A 17,434-nucleotide genomic window follows, 5' to 3' on the forward strand; every position below is an offset into this window, starting at 1 on the left:
TCTAAGGACTGCAGAATTCATAGCCTACTGCAGGGCTCATACACATACAGAAGCGTCAGGACTAAGAGCCACAGAGACTGCTGTATGTAATTGAAGTTAATTTTATTCTCAACTGGTGAATCCTAAATGTGAGAGTGAAGATCAAAAAGTACAAGGAAGAAATCAAAGACGTTTTGCAGTTTTTGTCTGTTACATTCTTAAAGCTCAGAAGAAAATGCAAAGGAGATATTCTTGGCATAAAAGGAGCCCAGAGCTTTGCTCCCAAGCAGCTTTCAATTTTCTGCATTTCAAATGTCAGTCCTGCTTGTCTGTAGCAGAATTCAGTCAAGTTGGAAAGAGTTTCTCACAGCAGGTGCTAACCTAAATTTCCAGTGGCTAAAATATCTAATTCTTAGGTGTTTTGCTATGTGAAGTTATAGTTCTCAAAAGTCAGATTTGGAGCATACTAGACCAGAAACCTTTAATCTTAAAACACTTACTTTACTTCTTAGAGTGCTTCATCATTCCTACAGGTAGTTCTTGTAGAGCTACATGTTTACATGCATTTAAATAAATGCAGTATTGCAAGGATATCATAGAATCATAGAATCACATAATCATAGAATAGTTGGGGTTAGAAAGGACTGTAAAATCATCTAATTCCAAACCCCTGCCATGAGCAGTGACACCTCACACTATACAAGGTGGTCCAAGGCTCTGTCCAGCCTGGCCTTGAACACTGCCAGGGATGGAGCATTCACCACTTCTTTGGGCACCCTGTGCCACTGCCTCACCACCCTCACAGTAAAGAACTTTTTCCTTATATCTAACCTGAATTTCCCCTGTTTAAGTTTAAACCCATCACCCTTTGTCCTATTGCTACAGTCCCTGATGAAGAGTCCCACTCTGGCATCCTTGTATGTTCAGTACATCCTTAGAGATGATAGGATGCCATGCCTCTGAAAAATCTGCTCAGGGTTGTCTAAAGGCTTTCTCCAGTGTCCTCTTAAATGTTCTTCAATCCTTTTGAAATACAGCTGCCTTTGAAAGTACAGCCTGTTTGGCCTCACCCTAGACAGTAGCTAGCCCTGCACGTCTGAAACTTTGTTTAGAGTGCTTGTACAAACTCAGATTTGCTGTGACATTTGGCAGTAATCACAGAAGCGTCTTGGATGGAAAAGAGTCAGTGCCCTTCAAATGAAACTCGAACATTGAGCTTCTCTAAGTGATTGCTTTTCCCTCCACAGTCAAAAATAGTATTTACTCATATACCTCAGTTGTATCCAGGTACATACAATATCAGACATAAAGCTCCATTACCCTCCATATTGCCTCCTGTATGGGCACATGACTTAATGAAGACTGCAGCAGTAGAGGGACAGGGCTTGATTCCTTGGAGCTTATTTGCTTTAACCTGTCATAATGAAAACCAAACAACCAAATAACATGCTGTGTAATCGTACAATTAGATCACTCATCTTGCTAGAAAGATAATGAACTGATGACATGAAACTTAGGGACAACTTGAATCTCGCTCTTCAAGCATCACTTGGCTGTTTCCCCCGGCTGATCTCAGCTGTACTACTCATCCCTAAAATACAAACTTTCCAGGAAGTAGTAGATGCCAATACAAAACTAGTACAGCTTTCCTTAAATTGAAAACTAAAATGAAAGTTAATAGATGTGGCTGTAGTGGCTCTTACTTTTATACCTTAATTTTGGGCAAAAGCCACAAAATTCAGATCCCAGTTTTACACTGAACCAACAGGAGCACTGCTGAGGCACTTACTCTATGCTGATAAAGAGAAGAGCTCAAATCCTCATTTGATCTAATTGCAGTTGATATAATTGTGGTTGGTGTAACTCAACTAACTCCACTACATTTAAGCTGTACTACCTTTTGAGAGATGACCATTGGCAAAGATAGCTGCAGGAAATAGGAAGAAAATAGGGAAACAATAGGACTTAGTAGTTTGTAGATCTACATTGTTAATAATGCTTATATTATGCAGACTGGTGCCACATTCCCACACGGAATTACCACCAGCACCTTAGGATCATCAGTTTCATCTCTATCCATTTTGATATGATTATTTGTAATGTTAGTGTTTCATTGGGCTGAACCTTCTTTTTGTTAATACAGCTGCTGTTGATTCATCTGCACCAAAGAGTCTGCATACCAGTGTTAAATGTGAGTAGTTTTGTTTCATTTTGGTTTGAAAATAGCTCTGTCTCCATTTGTTTGGTTTGGAAATACTTTTCTTTTAGGATGAAAGGTGTTCTGAAGAGGCATATGCATGCTGAAAACATGCATCATTGTGGTTAACACAATATTATCTAGCATCTACTAATAGCTAATGTAGGATCTAACTTAATAGCTGTATCAAGCACTTGGTTCGTGTTTACACGTGTTTACACAGATTTGCAGACTGTGGGACTCTGATATCTTACTTCAAGCAATATGATTGTTGGAGGCATAAATTGCTTTAGTTTTCCAGTCTAAACTCAGACTTCTGGCCCTTTGCATTCCTTGCTAATCCACACTGCGTTTTTCATTTCCATCAATGCTTCGTGGGTCTCTGGGCATCAAGCATGCTACAGTTAAGACAGGTTTTGAGGAATGGATGGCATTTTGGTAAGAGAACATTGCACTGCATCCCAACGCCACCTCTTGGCTGAAGCCTGCAGTACCCAACGTGTAGGCACAGTTTCTCCTGCCCTTCCTTTTTGGAAAGGAAGAAAGATTGATGAAAAGGAATACATTCACCCCTTACCTTGGAAACAGAGCATTCACTTTGGAATGTGTTTAGTTTTCTTCTTTCACCACGTTGTGTGGCACATGCTACTTTTCCAGTTGATAGTTACGTACACGGGAGCATCTACCCTTTCTACACAGAAACACCGTCTTAAAATGAAATTTCAAAAGCTGGAAAAATGAAAGCTTCTATTTTTCCACAGTGCATGCATAGTGGGAGCCATGTATCAGAGATCTGCAGCGGGCTATTACTTTGAGCAGGTTATTATACTCGAAAGCAAAGATAGCTCAAAGGCAATGGTGAGATGCAGCCATTTGAGCAAGATACAGGCCAAGGAGGCAAATATAACTCTTGCCCATAAAGGTTCAGAAAAATGTGTCACATGAGATCTTCATGAACATGAACATGAGCGTGAACATGAGCTGGCAGTGTGCATTCACAGCCCAGAAACCAACCGTGTCCTGGGCTGCATCAAAAGCAGCGTGACCAGCAGGTCGAAGGAGGTAATTCTGCCCCTCTGTTCTTGTGAGACCTCACTTGGAGTATTGTGTGAAGTTCTGATGTCCTCAGCATAAAAAGGACATGGAACTGTGGGAGCAAGTCCAGAGGAGGCCACGAGGATGCTCAGGGGCTGCAGCACCTCCCGTATGCAGACAGGCTTGAGAAAGTTGGGCCTGTTCAGCCTGAGAAGAGAAGCTGCATGGAGACTTCAGAGCAGCTTCCAGTGTCTGAAGGGGGCTACAAAGATGCTGAAGAGGGACTCTTCATCAGGGACTGTAGTGATAGAACAAGGGGTGATGGGCTTAAACTGAAACAGGGGAAGTTCAGGTTAGATCTAAGGCAGAAGTTCTTTACTTTGGGGGTGGTGAGGCACTGGAATGGGCTGCCCAAGAAGTGGTAAATGCTCCATCCCTGGCAGTGTTCAGGGTCAGTTTAGTGGAGCCTTGAGGGACATGGTGTAGTGTGAGATGTCCCTGCCCATGTCAGGGGGTTGGAATTGGATGATCTTAAGGTCTTTTCCAACCCAAACCATTCCATGATTCTATGATTCAGTAGAGAATAGCAAAAGAACAAGTTCAGGATCATAACACATCACAATCAAAATTCCCTTCATTTTTTAACTCCTTATGCTCAATACTGTGTTCTTTTCTTCAGAGTTGTCTTTTATATAATCATCTTAAAATTCATAATTTTGATTGATTGCTTTATGAAAACAGCATTGTAGTAACAGAAAGAATTGCCAGGGGCAGCTTTCTGAGGATGTTAGTTTGGCAGAGAGATGATCCTGACACAGAAGTGCATGAGGAGTAGAATCTCACCTACTTGAGATAAGGAAGACACAGAATTTGTTCAGCTACCTGCATTAGCTACCATAACAAGTTTTCCTGGGTGATGTATCAGAAGTAAACATTATCTTTATTCTTATAATGCTTTCTTAGGAAGGTATTCCTCTTACACAGCCATGCAGGACTGTATTGTTGTGTGGAGTTTTTGTTAATTTAAAAGCCCACATTGGGTACAAAACATCTGGTGCACACAGAAGCCATAACATGAGATTCTCCATCAGAGGACATGAGGACCCAAAACCATTTTTGTCAGTAGCCTGCTGGGGAAATGCAGATTACCTTTGTCATTTAATATTTATCTTCACTAAAATATACTCTGTAACAGCTAAATCCTTTTTCTGACAGGTTAGTTCCAGAAATATCTGTCTTGGCATAAGAAGTTTTGTCCCTTGAAGGATAATGCTCAAAACGTAGAAGTCACAATGAAAAGGTGGATCAGATCTTACATCTTCTGAAACATTAAGTAGGGCAGTAGCACAATGAAGGTACAGTTGCTGCTAATGTGGTTGATGTGCAAATCGTTTGAGCACTATAAAATGAATTTATTTCTACAAAAATAGGCTTCTGTTTATCGCTTGCATATTCAAAGACACAACATAAATGAAGGCTGTTTTGCCAGCCTGTTAGAATAATAGGAGGGCAAAACTAATTTTCTGCTTAGTACAAGATTACAGTGTTTTCTTCTTTTAACGTTTCACACCAATCTCCCACTGTTGCTATAACTGGTTACTAAGTGTGGTATGCTTTAAAAACCTGGACATTTATCAGAACTCTGACAGATACCCATTCTGATACAGTAGAATTTCTTACCTGCCCTCAGTCCATGCACTCAGGTAGGTATAACCTTGTTTTCCGGATGTGTGGTTGGATCCCGTGCGTTTCAATGGTAGGCTGGAAGGAGAAATTCAGGTAGTGACGTAGACATATGCAAACCTATTAAAGCAAAGAGAAAAAGATTAGTTCTGATAAGACAGAGAAAATACAACATGCAATGCTATGTTTAAGAATAAATGCACTGCAGGTAACATACTGTATATAATTGGCTTTTCTGACAATCTCAAAATGCATCATTTCCCAAGCTGTCTGTACTGTCATACTTCAGATGAAGAACTCTATAGACAAAGTGGAAGATGTGCAGTGTACAGGACTTTCTCCTGAATATCTTCAGGAGTATCTTGGATTTTCAGTTCTAGGGTTTAGAAGGGCACTGTTTTAAAATTGCTGCTTCATTGGGCATTTTGCTGGTTTAGAGTTCATGAAGTTACTAATGTTGCAGTTGGTAAGAGTGTCATTGAATGAGATGGGCTTGTTTCATCTAGTGACCTTTAAATATGGCTTATAAAGCATTGCAAATGCCAGTTTTCATGATGTTTTAATAGCATAGCATAGCATAGCATACAACTGTTTCAGTTGGAAGGGACCTACAATGATCATCGAGTCCTACTGCCTGACCAATTCAGGGCTGACCAGAAGTTAAAGCGTGCTATTAAGGGCATTGCCCAAATGCATCTTAAACATTGACAGCTTTGAAGCATCAGCTGCCTCTCTAGGAAGCCTGTTTCAGTGTTTGACCACCCTCCCAGTAAAGAAATGCTTCCTAATATCCAGTCGAAATCTCCCTGGAGCAGCTTTGAACCATTCCCATGCACCTTGTCACTGGATACAAAAGTGAAATACTAATTGTGTCTCTTTACTGTCAGAGCAACATTAAAAATACTGTTGAAATTGCACAAACTTTGATCAAAGTTAGGTAGAAACAGCTAACACAAAGCCTCCTGAGCCGTCCTTTCTCTCTAACATGGAGCTGGCTTTGTGCTAGCAATAACACTGCATCTCTGGCATTCTCATGTTAACAATTGTGGTCCATTTTTCAGCTGTCATCAAAAGATAGAAACATGCATCTGTGCCCAGCCTTAAGACTAGATATATTATCTGGAGATGCATCAGAGATCCAGAATATGGGAGACCTAGTTCAGCATCATAAGTGGTCTCTGGAAATAAAGTTAAGCAGAGGTGTTTTAAGAGTCATGAGAGCATCGTGGCTGATGGAGCTACTGTGAGAACAGTGATTCCTTGGCCATTTCAGTGTGGAAAATGTCTGACTAGGAGGATGTTTACAGTTTTTACTAGAAGCAGAAGCTACATTTGCTAGAAAGAGCATCTAATGAGTATGGAAAGAGCATAAGCAGTGCTGCTGCTGAGCACACACCAGTGACCAGGTTTCAGAATAGCGTTTAAGCAATCAAAAAGAAGAATTTCTGTTCCAATGGAAATGTGAAAGTTCTTGGGAAAAAATCCATTATGAGAAATTGTTTCAATTCAAAGAAGAAAATTCAAAATCATTTTGTTTTAAATCAGATATTTATTTATACAGCATTAAGCCAGAGACTTAAACTTACCTGTGGCACTAAAGAAGTCCTCCAAATGTCTTACTAATGTGTTATTAATAATTACCAATTAATTAGTAATAAAGAGCTGTATTACATTCTTGGACCTTGGAAGCATGAGACAGTGTTTCCATGACCAGCTCTAGAAGTCTCATCCAACCATTATTTCCATGATACTCTGCTCCAGATTCACAGAGCCCAAGTCTGAGTCAGATCTCCTGAGGCTGATCAGCTTAGTAAGAGGAGTAGAAACTGGCTGATGTGCATATAAGCTGTCCCAGATGAGCTGGCAAGAAAGTAGGAAAACCTTAACACTCACAAAAGATTAATCAAAACCAGCCCCAAACAGGGGAATCCATAAAGGTAACCCACACTTCATACAGGAGAATAAGCAACCCAAATCACTAATTATGAAAATCCCTTGCTAAAGCTCAGGTCTTTGGCTCCATCACAGACCCAGCCCACCACTCCAGGGAAGCGTGGTGGTCCAGGGCTCCCTGTCCTAATTTTCTCCTTACTCTCCCCTTCCAGGAATGAGAGCAACTCTGCCAAGGGCTGCTCTCATGTGCTGTTTGTCTCCTAGTCCTGCAGTAAGCACTCTGCTTCCATTATCCATCGAGTAGCAGTCCAGACAAATAAGCACACCAGCATGGGGAAGCTGTGGTAGGAAGCAGTCAGGTGCTTCGGGCTCACTCTACCTAAGTTAATCTGAAGGAAGACCTAAAGTAAATCTGGCTCTCTGAGCACACCTTTAGGTCTCCATGATCTTGGTCTTAAGGCAAAGCTGTTTCTTCTCCTCTCTGTTGAGCTATGATTGGATTACCAAGCTAAGCTCAACTACTTACAGTGGCAAAACTAGCTATTCAGACCATCTGAGTACGTTCTGCACAATTCCCTTGCACTGTCAAGAGTACAGTGTATGCATTCACCCAGAAGGAATGGCAAGTAATGTATATATGTATATAATTATATATATTATATCTAACCACGTGAGGCCATGTGAGTGTTTCTTGTTCACCTGTTATGCAGTGTTGACCATCTATTTGCATATAGGTGCTGTGAATCAGTTTTATAAATCTGAAACCTAAACATACATCTAAGTGTGTGCAGAAACACATGCCTTGGTAACTTGAAAAAGGAACAGTAGACTTACATAAGAGGAACTTTACTTTCCTGTGTACCAGCAGAGTACTGAAGTGCTCAGATATGGCAGAGTGGTCTTTTTATAACCCATGTTTTTCCCTAATTCTCTGCATTAGACAGACATGAATAATAATAATTTCCAATTGGGTTTTAACCAGTTTAAAATGAAGTTGCTTTGTGGCTTTGAAATACCATAACACCTGTGAAAAACAACACGGTGTTTCTCCAGGCAGTTCAAAGAATACAAAACTGCATTTTATCTACAGTTTATATGAAAATTATATAAACACAGTTTTATCCTTACAGAGGTAAATCTTAGTCACAAATATTGGGCAATTGCATGGATCATTTAGCAATCATAGAGTCATAGAATGATTTGGGTTGGAAAGGACATTAATGTCACCTAGTTCCAACCCCCTGACATGGGCAGAGACACCTTCCACCTGAGCAGGATGCTCCAAGCCCTGTCCAACCTGGCCTTGAATGCTGGAGTATTTACCACTTCTCTGGGCACCCTGTGCCAGTGCCTCACCACCCTCACAGTAAAGAACTTCTTCCTTAGATCTAACCTGAACTTCCTCTGTTTCAGTTTAAACCCGTTACCCCTTGTCCTATCACTACAGTCCCTGATGAAGAGTACCTCCCCAGCATCCTTGTAGCCCCCTTCAGACACTGGAAGATGCTCTGAGGTCTCCATGCAGCTTCTCTTCTCCAGGTTGAACAGCCCCAACTTTCTCCGCCTATCTTCATACAGGAGGTTCTGCAGCCCTTAATCATCCTTGTGGCCTCCTCTGGTTTTGTTCCAACAGTATGTTGAGGACACCAGAACTGCACACAATACTCCAAGTGATGCAGCCCAGGATACGGTTGGCTTTCTGGGCTGCAAGCGCACACTGAAGCTGGCTCATGTTGATTTTCTCATCGACCAGCACCCTCAAGTCCTTCTCCGCAGGGCTGCTCTGAATCTCTTCTCTGCCCAGCCTGTAGCTGTGCCTGGGATTGCTCCGACCCAGGTGTAGGACCTTACACTTGGCTTGGTTGAACTGCATGAAGTTGGCATCAGCCCACCTCACAAGCATGTCAGGGTCCCTCTGGATGGCATTCCTTCCCTCCAGCGTATCAACCGAACCACACAGCTTGGTGTCATCGGCAAACTTGCTGAGGGCGCACTCAATCCCACTGTCCATGTCAGCGACAAAGATGTTGAACAAGACTGGTCCCAACATCAACCCCTGAGGGACACCACTTGTTACCTGTCTCCAGTGGGACTTTGAGCTATTGACCGCAACTCTTTGCGTGCGGCCATCCAGCCAGTTCTTTATCTGCCGAGTGGTCCATCCATCATTGCAAGTTTATGGAGCGTGAGTGAGATGGTTTTCAATAAATATTTTAGTCTGTGAAAAATAAATGTGTATATCACTGTGACAAGTGAGCTGCATCAAATGTGTAACTGCACTGTGGCGTTCAGCCGTCAAAGATAAAACAGCAGGTCTGGATCATAAATTCTTCTTCTCCCACTCTGAATCCTGTGCTATGCTAGCAGCTCCATTTGGGATCTCAGTTCCTTTATGGTAGCCCCTGCACAGTTTAAAGATCATCTTCTGGGGATAACAGCCCAAAATGATGTGCCAGCAAGAACAGAGTAAGTATGTACTATCCTCCTCTTTTGCAGGGAGGAAATTAAGACATCAGAGATTAATTACCATACCTGTGATCACACTGTTTAGAGCTGGGAATTAAATGATAGTTTTCCAAGTCCTACTGCAGTGCTTTAATCGCTAAAGCATCCTCCCCATCAATTTCAGAGTCAGTGCTGTTGAAAGGAACATGTGTAAAAAGGGAGGAAGAGGGTAGTGGGAGCTACTGCAGGATGCAGAGAGCAGGAGCCTTGTCATAACCACTGTGCACTGGCTATTTTAGCTTTGCATTCCTACTCTGCCACCAAAGGAGAAAGCAGCGTATGTTAGCTATCAGTCAGTGTTTTAAAGAGGGATGATGCATCTTGACATTTCTCTGGTAATTCAACTTCTAGAATTCCTTTCCTCCTTGAATACCTCTGTACAGTATCAGGATATAAAAGAAGTGCCATTACCCCACTAGAGGCTGTTTATTCCTGCCAGTGACCTTCAGACAGATGTTATGACTTCTGCTTCTGGCCTTACCAACAATGTCTTTTCACCAGAAAACACAGAATCAGTTCAAATAATGAGTGACTCGGCCATAGAAAATTTTGTTTGCCAAAGAATAGGAATTCTAGAAAAATCTCTTGATGGATCCTTGGTCTGAAGCAGAGTTGTCAATTGAGTATCCCTCTGTCTGCTGCCCATTGGCTTCGGGTAAGAGATTAAAATCTCTGCTTTGGCTAAAGAGGTTTTTATCAATTTTTCAGCAATTTTTAGAATTGCCAGAATCAAAAGCAATGATGATGGATGTATTCTTCTGTTAGACCACATTCTCCCAGCGCTAATTGCTGTTGTAAATCTGTACTGACAAGAAGGGAGGGAGGATTGACCTTTAGTATCAGAAATGTGCTGAAACATGCTTTAGGTGAGAAATGGGCTGCAAGAATGGGAGATGCTCTAAGTGTCAGTTTGCTTTTATTTGCTGAGGCAGGAAGTTGTCAATCTTTAAAAGACTAACAGTGGGTGGTAATTACACAGCTGTGAACCTCACCTTTTGAATATCTTATTTAAACTCACTAAAAAATTAAGAAAAATAGACTAACTTCCCCTACATAAGACCTCATAGCAGCCTCCCAGTATCTGAAGGGGGCCTATAGGGATGCTGGGGAGGGACTCTTATTTAGGGACTATAGTGGTAGGACAAGGGGTAATGGGTTCAAACTTAAACAGGGGAAGTTTAGATTGGATATAAGGGGGAAATTCTTTCCTGTTAGGGTGGTGAGGCACTGGAATGGGTTGCTCAAGGAAGTTGTGAATGCTTCATCCCTGGCAGTGTTCAAGGCCAGGTTGGACGAGGCCTTGGGTGATACGGTTTAGAGCGAGGTGTCCCTGCCCATGGCAGGGGGGTGGGAATTTGATGATCTTAAGGTTCTTTCCAACCCTAACTATTCTATGATTCTATAAAACCAAATGCTAATTCTTGTCTTTGTTTGAATGAAAGAGTGTGCCCTTTCTTTATTTTGATGTGGTTTACAAAGGAATTGCATCAAGTGCTGTCAGCTCCATTGATGTCCATGAATTTTTTAAACACTTGATCCTCACTTACCGCTGGTTTCTGCTGAAGGAATGGTCTTGTTTGATATGAAATGCCAAAATAATAGTGCCTGAATTCCCACAGCAGACAAACTTACCAGTGCAGACTGCAGCATTTGGCCCTTAGATGTGAGTAAGTAATGAGTACATCATGAGTGATTGGCCTGTGTCCTTTTGTATTGCACTGACCACAAATCTGAGATTACATCAGCTAACAATAGCAGCAAAGATTGAGAAAAAAGTACATTTCAGAGAAGCTGATAGGTGATCCCTGGTGACTGATGCATATCTCAAGAGCTTCATAGACACAGCACGAATAAACTGCTGTGGTTATACACACTGTTTTTGCTCTGTCTTTTCTCCGTTCATTGCTTGTTTACAGAGCTAGGGGAAGAAGGGATTAAAAGTATGTCCAAACCTTATTTATTTACATCCCACTTCCCATTAGTCTTCCAAGACAAACTTACCTTGCTATGAGGCACATACACTTTTCTTTCAGGATGAGTTTGTCCAGTCTTCGTAAATCTTTGCTCAACAAACTGTATTGTTTCATTTCTGTTTTGTCTATAGCTGTTTATAAGCTGGAATAAAGTTACTTCTTAGCCATCCTTTTGAGGGACTAAATCCACTCAGCCACTTAAATCTGTCACCAGGAAGAGTGTGTTCCAGACTTCATCATTCTTACAGATCTTCTCTGCATCCTTCCCAATTTGTAAATGCTTCTGGAGTTCAGAGCAGTTTTAGAGCAGGATATATAATTCCAGCAGCAGCCATCCACCTGTCAAAGGAAACTGCAGTAAAGTCTCATTGTATTTACATCTGAGATTTCCACTCCTTAGAGGTAATAATATTACACTAGTTTTGGCTGCACTGGGAATTTACAGACAGCTCTTTGTCTATGACAAAGTATGAATGTTTTTCGGTGACACTGGTTCCCAGATAAGACTCACCTCCTTTAAGAGCTTGCATTTTCTGAATGGAGAATATTCCATTCTGAATGGAGATGTTCTTGTACGCATGCTGAAAAGTCTACTGCTTGCCTCCATCTGCTTGCCTCCATCTACCTTACTGAGCAATGCAGATCACTTTGTTACAGTAAATCACCCCTTTATTGTTTGTGAGCTCCCCAGCTGTAGCTGTTCAAACTTTAGGAGGAATTTTTTATGTTTTCTTTCAGGTAACTGAAATAATTTCATGATATAACATTAAAAATGATCCTTGCATTGGAAACACCTGCCTTGCAAGGAGTCCTCACTTCTAGATAATCTTTAAGGTCCTTTCCAACCCTAGCTATTCAATGATTCTATGATTCTAATTGCATTTTCAGAGCTGCCCGTTAACCATAATGAATTGTACGTATAATTCCAGTGTTCTGATTTTCTTACTCCAAATGTCATGCAGAACAAAGCCAGGGAGCTTACACAAGTCTTTTAAACTAACACCTTTATCGGACTCAGCCACAGTCAGGATCTTTCAGTTCTCTCTACCAAGTTAGAATGGTGATCTATTTTTCTTAAGCTTTTTGTCTGGCATTGCTCACAATTCCCTTAACTGAATCTTGTAACAGCCAGTCTGTTGTTATGCTCAGGACTGATACCAGCCTGTGGTTCATTAATCACTTTTGCTCTACTTTCCCCCCCCTGCAGTCCTTTGAAACTTCCCTGTTGTTTCAAAAGTCATCAGGAGTTAAACACCAGCCAGCTCTTTAAAAAACACTTGGTAGGAATTAAACCAGAACTCCCACTCCGAGCTGAAAATGAAGGCATGAGCCAAGGTGTGGATTCTATTTCTAGCTATTATCACTGAGTTTTATAACATCTGGTAAACAACTTAGGGGAAGCCTGTTCCAGCTTTATATCCCATCTTCATGCTTGGGCCGTGGAATTCAGTCTTAGACCTGAAAACAGCCTTCTGTTTTAGGAGGCAGCTGTGGAATCAGTCGAAGGTGTTTGCTGGCTCTTCTTTACTATTGCAGCTAAAGATAAATAGAACTGAAATGCACTAGATTAAAAATAGATGAATCAAACAAAAATCTGCTTAGTTTGTTTCATTCTCACTGGCCAGTATTATCAGCTAAACTGTTTCTACTATGTTGAGTAAGTTTGCATCCAGTCACTGCATCCATGGGCTTTTTGCACAGCAGCAAAGAAGAGACAAGATGTTTTGATAACTGGCAAGCCACAACTGCCAGGAAAACAGAGCTGGGGCTATAGTATCTGAATCTCTCTTTGTTTTTAAAGGTCCAGATTTCATCTAAATCTCTTCTATTTTCTGTACTTCTGTTACACTGACAAGTACCAGATACCAGTACAGGTATCAGTGAAATTGTACAATAGCATGATGGATTAATACCTGCCACAGTTACAAGGATGATAAATTAGCAAACAAATGAGCTTAACAGAAAGGCTGTTTGAATGCATTTGGCTAAATAACTGCTTCATTGGCCATAACACATGATTCTATGCCCTGGGAAGCAGCAAAAAAGTAGTCAAGAGATGAAAATAATCATGTTCTGAGAGGTTTCAGGTGGCACACTGAATCATGGTAAGCTTCTACAGGACAGGTTGGATGGGGCTTTGAGCAACCTGCTCTAGTGGAAGGTGGCAGGGGGTTGGAACTGGATGATCTTAAGGTCCATTCTAACCCAGACCTGAAAACCTAAGGATGACTTGCACTCTTAGTCCCTTCATTCATGCATCTGGGGAGCATGCCAGGTCACCACAGGGGAAGGTCATTTTAGGAAGACAAGCATAAGAGGGGGGGGGGAAGCAGCCTGGGACACTACTGTCAGCCTGTGGGTGCTGGGAGCAGGTAAGACTCAGCAGCCCTGGAACTGTGAGATGGAGCACAGGGAAAACCACGGATGAGAAGAAATGGTAGTGAGAAAAGAGAAACTGGGGAGAGCAGGGCTAGAAGGGGGTGAGGCAAGTAAACCCCTTACAGACAGGGCAGCAAACCTCTGTCTGCTCCCATGGCTGAGTCATGTACAAACCCTGACTGTCTGGGCCATGGACCTGGTGTCAGAGAAAGGGAAGGAGAGCTGCTATGAGACATTCTGGTCCAGGAGCTTTTGCTAACTACTCAAAACTATAATGCAGTGGAACAGTACTTATTTGAATAGGCTTAATGCCACGTGGCATGTTTGTAACCCGTAGTTATAGTAAAAATATCAGTGAAATTCTAGACAGTCTGTTTAAAACCTGTGTCTCTTTGACCCCGAACATTTGATTTGCTTGTCTTTGGCAAGGCTTGGCAAAGGCTCAGCCATGCCTCAGGCAGACAGTTGTTGTCCTGCCTCACCTGCACATAGACAGATGGCACATGAAGAACGATGGACAGGCACGGATGTCACTTACTCCTGTGGCACAAGTCATTGGCACTGCCATGAGAGGAGCCAGGTATCCTGACTGGTGGTACTACTGCACAGCAAGCTGCCTGGCATCTGAGTTTTCAGATGGTTGCAGAATGAAACATCTTTAGTCAGAACTGGGAGGGTACTTGGATTGGACATTACATAAACCTAGATACAAGGGGAAGGTATTAATCTCTGCATGAATGCAATTGAGCAAGTACATTTTGTTATTTGTTCCAGTGAGTTGTATAATCCTGCTTCCCAGTCATCCAAATAGGATTTAGCATTGTCAACATGTTTCTCTTGATAAGGTGATGCTATGAACTCCTGTCCATGCAAGATGGGGAAGGCAGATTACATGCCTCAGGAGATTATATACTGGGTTTAGCTATTAGTGGAATCTGTTTTTTTCAATGACTATGTCACAGCCTTGAGGCCACCTAACAGGGGAGTTGTCAAGAGATGGTGTGCCCCATACAGGACCCATCACAAATTCCAGAGGAGCCAGCTCTTTAGTGCAGTAACCAAGTGTTTGGATTTTCTAAATTAAAACCCAAAAAAGTCTCAGCTATTCCTTTTCCAAAAGAAATATTACTTAAGATCAAGTAAAACCCTGTAACCCTTCTGCTAATTCAGGAATGTACAACATTACATCCAGGTTGATGCGTCTGCCTTTCGAAAGTGCTTTGCCAGGCTTCAAGCATTATCACTAGTGAGACATGCTGCAATTACACCAGTTCAGAGGAGGAGGAATTGCTTCTTACCAGCAAAGGATTTGCAGCATATTGTGAGTGTAAGTTCTCACAAACGCAGTGTAAGGGAGCCCTTTTGCAGGAGTAAGTCAGTATAATACAAGTGACATAATACTGCCAGAAGTCGCATCTCAGCAGCCCACCCGAATCCCTGCTATCCCTCCAGAATGACCTGTTTGAGTCTGTGCAGATGCCCCCAGAGGGGAAGGAGCAGAGCATGTCCCTATTGGACTGCCCAGCACTACTGGCATGTGCTGCCATGTGCCAGAGCTCCACAGGGCAAGGAAATTCTGCCAGAGCTGCATTTTCAACTCAAGAAGAGCCATAAGCAGCTTGTGAGACCGCAGTGGGGCCCACTTTATTGGTATTTTGTGTGCAAATCCTCCGTTTTAAGGCAGAACTGCTGGGGCTATGATTTTTTAAATACCATCTACAAAGAGAAAGGTATTGTTGCACATTGTAATTCATATCCCTTTTCTCAGAGCTGTGCTTGGAATGCACGCAGCAGGTAAAAGGGCTTGAAAATTTTGGTCATGCATCATACTTGTTTACACTGCTAAAAGTAAGGGTCTGACAAAAGATGGTGAATTGTGAGAAGCTTTGCATTACCCATCATCATCCCTGTGGGCCTCTGTGGTTGTGGGTAAGTCATATCCCTTCCTTATTCTTATGTAGTCTTATTATTCTATAAGATTTAATGTATAATACAATATATATAAAAACATGTAGTATGATATATAGCAATAATGCTCACTGTGAGAATATTTTTATTCCTGCTCTAAGCTACATAGAATCACAGAATGGTCTGGGTTTTAAAGGACCTTAAAATCATCCATCTCTAACCCCCTGCCATTGGCAGGGACATCTTTCACTAAGGACCAGGTTTCTCCAAGCCTCTGTGTCCAATCTGGCTTTGAACACTGCCAGGGATGGGGCAGCCACAGCTTCTCTGGGCACCCTGTGCCAGCGCCTCAGCACCCTCACAGGGAAGAGCTTCTGCCTTAGATCTAACCTGAACTTGCCCTGTTTAATTTTAAACCCATTACTCCTTGTCCTATCACCGATGAAGAGTCCCTCTCCCAAAAGACTAAGTCTGTTGCTCTTCTTTTTGTGTGTGAGGTACTAGCAGAAGAGTCACCCTCCTCTTATCACCCTGACCAATACGAAAAGCACGCTTTCTTGGCTGCACAGTCCACAGTTGGCAGCCTGTCTTTGGTCACTCAACTGTTAGTACATGGACTTGAATCCCTACTTGACTGCCTCAGCTTTTCTCCTGTTTTGCCCTGACTCAATTGCTGTCTAGGATAGGAAAAAGAGTGTGCAGGAAGTGGAAACAAAATGTTGCTGTCCTCTCTCCAGTAGCTCATTACTTAATGGGTGAGTGATGTCGTGAAGTCCTGCCTTGCATTTATTCCAGATTTGTAATTTATTCCAAATTATTCCAAATGCTGGGCATGGAAACAGCAAGTGCCAACTGTAAGGAGTAAAGTGACTGTCTTCTTTGTCTGCTACGTGGTATTAAGAGGAGGAGACAGAACAGTCTTTAGTAGCAAAAAGAAGAGTGAAGAGAAATAGCTTATGACTTGATCACTGGTTGAAGTGTTAAGGGTTGTGTTTCCATATTTACATATACAGACAAGGATCAGCAGAAAAGAGACAGACTAATTCAAGCCCTTGAGAAATACAAGAAGCACCTTGCACATGGTGTTCCCGCCTCACCACTGAACTCCAGAAGTGCTTCTTCAAGACAGCAGAAGGTATCGTGATGCTGAGATGCATGATAGAGACCAGCTTCCCTTAGCCATACTCTGAGGTGCTGAGGCATGCCTGTAAGAGCAGTTAAGTGCAGGTTTAGTCAGTGTGGCTTTTTATGCTGTAGTTGAAATAAGATTTGACTCTCAGCTTTAGCAGCTAGCAGTTATCCTCTCATCTAACAATTGCTATCCCTACATGGCCTACAATGACAGGTACCCATGTCATGACTACATGTGCATGGCTAAAATGTGTCCCTGCACTGAGAGCATGGGTATGTGTGTGCCGCTCACAAACTTGCACGAGTTCTCTTTGCTCCTTGGGCAAATGGAATTAGAATTCTTCATGAAGTATTACATAGGTGCCCAGAAATTTGCTGCTGTGTGTGATAACATTCTTATTAGGATGATTTCTGTTCACAGTATTTGCAAGAGAACTAAATCACAATGATTGTCTTTATCACACAATGCAGTAACTTGACACTGTTTTACAGTATTCTCTGAGTTTCAGAATGGTATCTACTGGTAAAAGCAAGACCTTAAAGTAATTAATGCTAATTCTATACATTCTGCCAGATACCAGAAACTGTACAAACTCATGCTGGTGTGAGCAGGCCTGTTCTTCACCAAATTCTGCCAGTGGACCTTACCTCAGTGGACAAAGCCTTGCAAAACATTTCATTCTGACATAGCCTAGCGTCTCTTGGGGGCAGAAATTCCTCAGCAGGCTATATTTAGATGGTAAAACTTTCT

At 42.0% G+C, this 17,434-nt stretch overlaps 1 protein-coding gene across 1 annotated transcript in view; it reads left to right on the top strand.

Annotated features, from left to right (window-relative positions):
* LOC133212448 (spermatogenesis-associated protein 7 homolog) overlaps window positions 1-17,434 on the top strand; it is a 36,114-nt gene that overhangs the window by 17,496 nt on the left and 1,184 nt on the right. Inside the window, exons 4-5 of the mRNA XM_061353913.1 lie at window positions 2,123-2,170; window positions 16,566-16,687. Coding sequence (XP_061209897.1) covers window positions 2,123-2,170; window positions 16,566-16,687 — 170 coding nt within the window. The remainder of the gene's footprint in view (window positions 1-2,122; window positions 2,171-16,565; window positions 16,688-17,434) is intronic.

The sequence above is a fragment of the Neopsephotus bourkii genome, unplaced genomic scaffold (assembly GCF_033783945.1).
Source record: "Neopsephotus bourkii isolate Nb327-2 ecotype Australia unplaced genomic scaffold, CSIRO-AGI_Nbou_v1 NB_707, whole genome shotgun sequence".
Taxonomy (NCBI): Eukaryota; Metazoa; Chordata; class Aves; order Psittaciformes; family Psittacidae; genus Neopsephotus; species Neopsephotus bourkii.